This window comes from Phoenix dactylifera, unplaced genomic scaffold, assembly GCF_009389715.1.
Source record: "Phoenix dactylifera cultivar Barhee BC4 unplaced genomic scaffold, palm_55x_up_171113_PBpolish2nd_filt_p 001954F, whole genome shotgun sequence".
NCBI classification, from domain to species: Eukaryota; Viridiplantae; Streptophyta; class Magnoliopsida; order Arecales; family Arecaceae; genus Phoenix; species Phoenix dactylifera.
The window spans coordinates 1-9,180 of NW_024069237.1; the positions used below are offsets into that span (position 1 = coordinate 1).

General features: G+C 33.2%; 1 protein-coding gene across 1 annotated transcript; it reads left to right on the forward strand.

Annotated features, from left to right (window-relative positions):
* The first annotated feature begins 3,128 nt into the window (after positions 1-3,128).
* Positions 3,129-8,919, forward strand: LOC120109254 (transcription initiation factor IIF subunit beta-like). Its single transcript, XM_039123006.1, is given in 6 exon segments — positions 3,129-3,223; positions 3,226-3,264; positions 6,505-6,635; positions 6,734-6,808; positions 7,385-7,534; positions 8,160-8,919. Coding segments are annotated over 6 exon segments (576 nt in total). The 5' UTR covers positions 3,129-3,162; the 3' UTR covers positions 8,280-8,919.
* The last annotated feature ends 261 nt before the right edge of the window (positions 8,920-9,180 follow it).

Below are 9,180 nucleotides of genomic sequence, written 5' to 3' on the forward strand. Positions count from 1 at the left end.
GGAAGAAGATATACAAATAAAAAACTTTGTAGTGGAATAATAAGATATAAGAGACAATTAGAATAAAATGAATTCACTTTGAACAATGGTTAAAAACAGATAATGGCTAGGATTTTGTAAGACACAAGAAAGCTAAAAAAGATGCAAAAATACAAGGAAGTAAGGCTAAATATTTAGCATATATAATTTATACAATAATTTGGGTCCAAGAAAAGTTGAGAATTAAATTTATAAAATAGCTAAAGCCAGAGAGAGGGAATCTAAAGAGCTAGAATAGGGGCGAAACACCATTTGCAAAATGGGCATAGACTTCGAATAGGCTATACCAAACCATCTTGTGCCCATGTTTTGGGCATATTCTATTCGATGTCTATCTTGGAGAGCTTTATGCCCACCCTTCATGCCACCCTTTTAGATCATACCCTTGATTTTAATCTTATATATTGTTAATTATACTATATAAATTATATAATGACAATCAATATTATGATTATAATATAATATAATATATTGTATTAGTATTTTTAGAGAGAGATGTAATATTATTTGTATAATAATATGATATTAATATTAAATAAAAATTGTAATTAATATGCTATTATTATAGTAATATTTTTGATAATACCAAATATTGTATTATATAATATTAACATTATAGTAGTATTGTAAAATATCAATTGCTTAATTTTATTATAGCCATTAATTATTATAATAATAGTATTAACAAATTTTATGACTAGCATTGATTTATAAATATATAATATAATATAGTATAATCATGATAATATAGAGTGATATTAAAATTATATTAATTATCAGTTATATATTATCAATCATATTATATATAGTATTACGAGCATAAAATATTATTGTTCTTTTGTGGTACCATAGTAAAATAGTAAAATAATATTAATATTACATTATAATATCCTAACATATCATGATATGTTTTTGAAATTATTAATATTGTTAATGGGAGATTAAATTTTAATAATTAAATAAATAATATTAATTATGATAGTTCTTTATTACTGATATTCTGATATAATCATTATACAAAATTAGTAGTATGTTATAATATCATCTGCTTACATAGTAGTAAAAAAATAACAATTTTATTTTAATATATAATTGTATTTTGATATTAATATAGTAGTTAAAATATTGATATTATAATACAAATATCACTATATAATTTATATTTATATCATATCTCTTTAATATAAGCTTATTCTTAAGTATTGATATTATATTGGAAATGCGGATGAGCTTTGACATGATGATAGTAAGGTTGCTCTATTGTGACCTAGATGTCATGAGTTTAAAATATGGAAATAGTCTTTTTGCACGTAGGGGTAAAGCTGCATAGATTTGACCCTCTCTAAATCTTGCAATGGCGGAAGCCATGCGCATTGAGCTGCCTCTTTCATTATAACAGCAAATATGGATATTATCATATAAAGATGCCATAACACTATTATTATATTATATGCAATATTTTCTTTAATATTAATTTATATTCAAAATATTAATTTACTATATAAAATATACTATAACATGTCAAGGGTAGTTTTGTCATTTCAAATATTGGCAGATTACTCCATTTTCAGCTTATTCTAATAATTTTGACAATCTAAAGGAATCTGGCATAAATATTTGGCAGTGCTATGCCACATGGCATAACTTTATTCCTATTTTCCTCATGCTCCCACCAAACACCACCCAATAACTGCTACTTAGCTATAGATGCAATGAATAATATCCTTTTAAAGGGCATGATGCTGCTTGAACCATTGTAGTCATCCCCTTTTTTACCTATGCAGTTATTTGTCACTGCAGCCTTTCTGAACATTTTCTAAAAAGATTAGCCTTATGTGGTATATTCATCAGAAGCTCAGAAGGGACTCATAAGATTCCAAAACCAGATAAACTTCTTAAATGGGGAATATTAGTTATTTCATATACAGGGCATGAAAAAACAACAGTTGTGTAAGCAACAAATACCCCCCACACCCCCCCCCCCCCCCCGCGGGCGAAAAAAAAAAGAGGAGAGAACTTAAAGAGTAAGTAGCTTCAGTTATCGAAAACTCAAAATTTTATGGTAGAACTGTGAGATTCATTAATTACAAATTATGTTGATAGGAGTTCAGTTACTTTAGAATAATTCTCTGAACCATTCTGCCAATAAAAGGAATCACGTATATATTTGGAAAAATGTTGTGATTTTATGACTATGCACAAGAAGTCATACTGCTGCAACATGCTCTGATGTCCATTCTGAACTGACTAAAATCATATCTGTTCTGGAATTCTCCAAGATAATGAAAACTACTACACTTGAGAATGTGATATGGATTATTATGGAATTTTTACTATATTATTGTGGTACATGTTATTGCTACTTTATACAGGATTGATGGAGTGAAGCAACATACCAGAGATGTTGATGTATACTGCATAAAATTCAGTGGCACATTCATGGCACTCAACTTATTTAGCAGACTTTGTGCTTATAGATGTATAGAATCAATAAAAATTTGTTATATGTTGATCTTTATATGAAATGCTCAAAGTTGCTGGTGAGCCAATTTATCTTCTTTGCTTGTATGACATTATATATTCTGCTATGGTGATCTTTTCGTATCAATATCTAGATCACTTTTGTATACTTACATATTATAATTTCAGTACTTGCCAGACATGACTGCTTAAATGTTAAAATCAAGGTTTTATATACCGGGCCATATTGATCTATAATAGGTGTATCATATTGGTAGGGAACCCATATGGCATAGGAGCTCGATACAATACTGTACCAACACATGGTATAGGTACTATTCCGACTTAGCACCTTTACCATGTGTCAGTATAAGGCCTTTTTGTGTCGCACCATAACAGTATGGGTCGCGGTAGCAAGACATAATATCTTGTTTTAAGTGACTACCTACTTGATCCTAAGTTTGATATTGAAGCTTTAAAAAGATATAGTTATTTGTATCAAAAGCACAGGAACTCTTGATAATTCTGCTACACCATGCATGTGCTCAATTACTTTTTTAGTTGGGTTCTTCAATCCAATCTTAACGGATATTTTACATCTCAGTCACTCTTTACTATTCTTTCTAATAGATTTTTTTATTATCTTTTTGTTGACAGTTCAAGATGGAAATGGCTCAAAATGACTCAAGCAATACACCCAAGAGTTACTCCCTGAATATGTTTAAAGATTTGTTCCAATGTGTGTTGTTTCTGAATCTAACCAAGGTAAGGATACAATGCTAAATTGTGCATTTGTTTGCTGTATATTTATGATAAATATCGGTTTGTTTTCTTATGACCTAGGGGCTCTTTAAAATAATTGAAATGTTTCCTTTCAGTGGCATTTTTTATGCCTTCAGAAATCATCATATATTATTCTCTATTCAGCTCAAGACCATGTTGTAGTATATATTGGCATATTTAGCCGATCTCTTTTATATTATACTAAACATTTGGCACATGTCACATAGTTTAGTCAGTTGTCCCATTTGAGAAACGTAACATTTCATTGTGATGTTAGTCTGCTAACACAATATCAGAGATGTCACCCATGATGCTTTCTGGGAGATGAATTGCATTTTTTCACTGAAACGTACTTTGTTTATCCAAGTGCATTGCCAGTTTCTATAGTCTGTTTTACAGTAGCCTAGCTTAGCTTGCTCTTGTCGGCTTGATTTAGCTCAAATAAATGAAAGCTAAATAGTTTCAGGTTACAAAATCTGCAATACAATTAATCGAGTGAATCTGCCCCCAGGATATATGGCTGGATATATAGCTTATCATTTTATTCAAGTGGGCTGTCAAACAAGTTTAGGAGAGCTGTGGAAACCATGACTACTAACCCATGGTTTGTTGGGTTAATTATCATAGAAACAAGAATAGTATGAAACAAATTGTCAAGCACAATACTTGAGAGTGCATTCCTTATGAAAAGATTCTTCGTTGTTGGCAAGCATGAGGGCTTGCGCCCAAAAATGGGAAAAAAGAGTCTTGAGTGCTTGCACATTTTCGATCTTGGAATATAGTCTTTCCAAGTTTATCAGCAAAAATACTCTTGCCTTCTGCAGTATTCTGTATCATGTGTACGAGGGTAATATCCTATCAGAGGGACATAACTTTTGGTGACTAATCTCCTAGGTGTAGGGTTTGGATTTTGGAGAAAAAATCACAAAATTCTTACATTGGAGTGTTTTAGGTATCACATTTGAGTTGATCTGTAGCTTCATCTCGTTCCACATCCATGTAAAAATCTGCAAATCTTCATTATTCCACTTCTCTATTTTACTTCACTTTCTTTGGGTGGAATAGAAGTGAGACTAATAACCCTACAAATTTTTAACTTGTATAAGCCCATTGCAGATAAATTTTGTTTTTATTGATGTAATACGACTTTATTTCCTTACTTCAAATGCATATTTGATGAGGTATGTGGACATTAAGATGCTTATCTGTTGAACTTAATATTGGACTTTTTTTAAAAAAAATGCTAAGGAAAAAACTTTTAGTAATTGGAGGGTGCAGAGAGCATACATGCATATGTACGTATTTACTATACATACATACATGTATGTGTATATGCATGTATGTTGGTGAGATACCAATGACCCAATAAATGGTCAACTTGTATGAGCCCATTGTAGATAAATTTTGTTATTTAGTTTTATTGATGTAATAGGTATACAACTTTAGGTCCTTATTTCAAATGGATGTTTGATGAGATATAATGCACATCAAGATGCTTATCTATTGAACATAGGTATATGATTTTCTTTTTAAAAAAATTGCTAAGGAAATAAACCTTAGTAATAGAAGGGTACAGAGAATGTATGTACATGGATATGTATGTATGCATGTATTTATGTATGTATATTGCACGATATTATGTATGTATATATGTATGCATGCATGTATATTACAAATCTATGTGTGTGTGTATATTTGAAATATATTTTGTAAATATCATACACTTAGGTGGAAAAATAGCACAGGTGTGCTGATGTGGGTGGGTGTCAAAGGAAGGTTGACATTAGATGAGAGATCAAGCGAATTGCATGCATAGGCTTAGGTGGATTTGAGGAAAGGGGAAGTGTCGATATACATAGGGGGAGAAGTGGAGTAAAAAGGTTGTGGGGTGGTGGAAGGGAGAGGAAGGAGAGGGGGGCCTTGGGGCTGGAACCAAGGTGAGCGGACTTGACTATGACCAGTAGATGGAGTTAATAGGTGGGGAGGTTCTGTGTAGGGGGTAATGAAGAAGAGGGGAGAGCATATGGGAAGGGAATTGGGAGGATGAGGTTGTGAGAGGCTAGAGCAGTATGTTTGGGTTGGGGTAAGAGTTTTAGGATACTAGGTCATCCATGTCAATGAATGGTCCAAAATCTTTGAAACTTATCATGTTGTGATATGAGGCTTCAGGTCGGGCTTGGGTCAAAAGTATGTTCTTTACATAGGCTTGCAGCTCTTTTGCCCCTCAGCCTGGTCTCTACCTAGAGCCAGCCGAAGCTTGCTAGCAGACCTATGAATATAAGTGAACCAACTTTATAATTGCATCAATATTTTTCCTCTTTACATGGTCCCCTTTGTGCGCCTAAGAGTTATTTTCGTAAAGGAATATATTTTGTAAATATCATACACTTACGTGGAAAAATAGCACAGAAATTCTCATTTAGCCAGTCTTGAGCAAAGATATATGTGTAGATATGTATATACGAACATATTGTGATAGACTTAAGACTGCTTTGATAGCATGTGTAGTTTTTTAGTTGTATGGATCTTATATAAAGCCTCAGAGGAAGAAAGCAGTTACCTATATATTTGCTGCCCAAAAAAATTTCTGGAGGCGGAAAAATATGGATTATAAGATGAGAAAACAAGTGATAATATACTGCCGAGCTTGAGCAAAAAAACAGATATAGAAAAATATGGCTCGAGAAAACACGAATATAGAACAGGTCGCCTAACTTTTGCTGTGAAAGGAATACTTTAGGGGCCTGCTGTCTAACAAATTTTCCAAACTGAGATAAAAAGAACATGGGATACTTGCAGAGATGATATATGGAAAGCATATGACTATGTTATTTTCCGGTTCCTCTGTTTCTCACTTTCTTGTTGAAACAAAAGGTAATTAGACAAATCTTATTATGTTAGTGCTAGTCAATTCAAAATTAACTCTTTATTCTTAGAACATTTGAATGTTGTTATCCCCTGTATTACTTGAACATATCAGTTCATTTTTCGTCTTCATGGGATCGTGTCATGCAGTTGCTTTCTATTTCTGGTGTACCAAATTGTAGAACTATGGACGGAAGTGTTTTACAGTGCCATAGACACAATTCTGACAATACTAACGAAACTTATACTATCTCTCCTCATTATTCTTGTTATATGATTTCACTTTCATATGTTTGTTCCTTTTGCTGAGACCTTGGTGATATAATCACTTTGAAAGTAAACTGTTATTTGTCATAGGGAAATTTTCATTGGAAGGAAAGGTGGAACATAAATTTGACATGGAACCTCATAGTGAAAACTTTGGGGAGTATGGTAAACTGTGCCGTGAAAGGACCAACAAAGCTATGATAAAAACTAGACAAGTGCAGGTTTATATCTTAATACTATATTCTGCTTTTTATGGGTTCCCTTTAAAACTTGCATTTTCTTAAACTGTCCTGATTTGTTTAAAAATTTACTGGATTAGGTAATTGACAATGATCACGGAGTACTTATGAGGCCTATGCCTGGTATGGTTGGCTTGGTTCCATCTGGTTCTAAGGTATAATAATATTTTCGAAAATTTTACCTCTCATTTATATACTAATTTTAGATTGGTGAGAGGATATTTTGTGGTGTGACATGATGTGAATCTTATCATAACTGCTTTCATATATGAAACACACTGGACTAGACATAAACTGCCTAGATATTGGCACATTAGTCCTGAGGTAAGTATTGCTCAGGTTATGTCAGGCCAGGTTCGATGTGCAGAGCTGTTTTGTAGTAACCTGGTCAGTTGCAGCAGTTATTAGTTTTGCCAGACCTTGGCAACTGACCCGGTTTCCAGTCTGACGTGATATTTATTCTGGACCCTCTCTCAATAATTTGTCTCCGGGTCAGAAATTTGTTTCTCCTGTCTTACCTGAAAGGCAAACATATACATCACATATACTTGTATATGTATATATAAGCTCATATGTGGATTGCCTTGATATTTTGTGCTTGTAACTCCGATTTGAAGATTTTGTATTGCATCTTGTAAACTTGGATCCCAATAATGCCAATTATGTCCACTTCCATGAAAGGTGTTCTATATTTTATTTGTTTGTTTATTTATTTGTATTGTTTGTACCAGGACAAGAAGAAGGCAACACCAACAAAAGGATCTGATGTGAAACGAACACGTAGAGACCGTCGGGAACTGGAGAACATTATCTTTAAACTCTTTGAAAGGCAGCCAAATTGGGCATTGAAACAGTTGGTACAAGAGACAGATCAACCTGAGGTATATTCTTGGACTCGATATTCAACCTTTTTGTGTAACGGAGATGAAAGTTTACCAGCTGAATTCCTCACCTTTATATGAAATATAGCTGGGCAGTATTTGGATTTACTCTGTGATGAGCCTTGAAAAATGTATCAATCTAGCTGTTTTAGTTTATTAGTGATGTTCCGCCAAAAAAAGAAAAAAAAACACTCTTGACACAAAAGATGGGACATATATCTCAAATAAGTAGGAAATGCTGATATTTCCTTTGGCCAAGTTAGGACCTTCACACATCAGATCATTATTTTAGTAGCTGATGATCAAACACTTTGATCTTTATAAGGTTAATTGTCATAACTTTTGGCAATCACTTTTTTGCTTGTTCGGTTGGTACATTTCAAATTTTAAGAAACACATGAATAATGATGGGACTCTTTGTTCCTGTTGTGAACTTGCTGAGTAATAATCACCTTGATTGGTGACTATCTTCTGCAAATTGTAAATATTTTTTTGCATGCATTGGCTTGTATAACTATGAACGGCAAGCTGATTTCAACTTTTTAAATTTGGGATGCTTGTATATATGTGTTTCCATGAGACCAGCCTTTTCACATAGTTTTGTGACTGTTATTTCTCTCTGCAGCAATTCTTGAAAGAGATACTAAGTGATCTCTGTGTTTACAACAAGAGAGGACCAAATCAAGGGACCCATGAACTTAAGCCAGAATACAAGAAATCCACTGAGGAAGTCGATACTGCATAAGATCCATTTTGTTGCTTCCAGAATGCTTGTGTGAACCATGATGCTCAAAGATGAAAAACCTTTTTCCTCAAGAACCTCGCATATGATGACCATTGATTTCTGCTTGAAACAATATTCGCTGCAAAAGAAATTGGTTAATTTCAACTTTTCACCATACAAATTCAAGTGCTCTCGTAATCACTCTGCAGACAGATGTACCGTGTTTCCTTTATCAGTTACAACAGATCCCCCACTTGGTGCAACCATTGTTGATTGATGCAAAGACATTGCTGATAGTGTGATTTTATTAAGTTTCTATGATTGGACGGCTACAGAAAACGACTGGAAGTTTAGTGGATCCAAAAACGGTCATATGCTTGAACCTTTTTCTTTGAAATTAGAATGTCGAATTGAATTTTGCCATCGTAGTCATGACAAAACTTTGAAGTCAGGCTTTAGAGGTATTTTATTGCAGGGAGAAGAATCTCTTTTGTTTTTAGAGATGTGAAACAAAAATACGGCTCAAGAATTAGTTCTCCATTTTGTCCAATGAGAGTCCTGATTTATATCTAAGAATAGTTGTCTATTTGGTCGTATTTTGGTGTTGCTTGTACTTCTGAATTAATTCCCTATTTGGTCCGATGAGGCTTTTTTTTTTCTTCTTTTGCATGTATGTGTGTGCATGTGGGCACATTTCTATTTTCATCACCAATACTATATTATCAATCACCTTCTGATAGATTTGAAAATTTCAAAGGTTCTTTGAACATTGACATGCTGCATAAATTCATCTTATCTAGAGAAATAGATCGACTTGCTCATAAATTGAAGTGGTTGTGAAGGTTTTTAAACAAGGGTCAGCAACTCAATTAGAGGTCAGCTCCTTTTACTGGAATTGGAATTGGAGTATGAGCAAACTCTT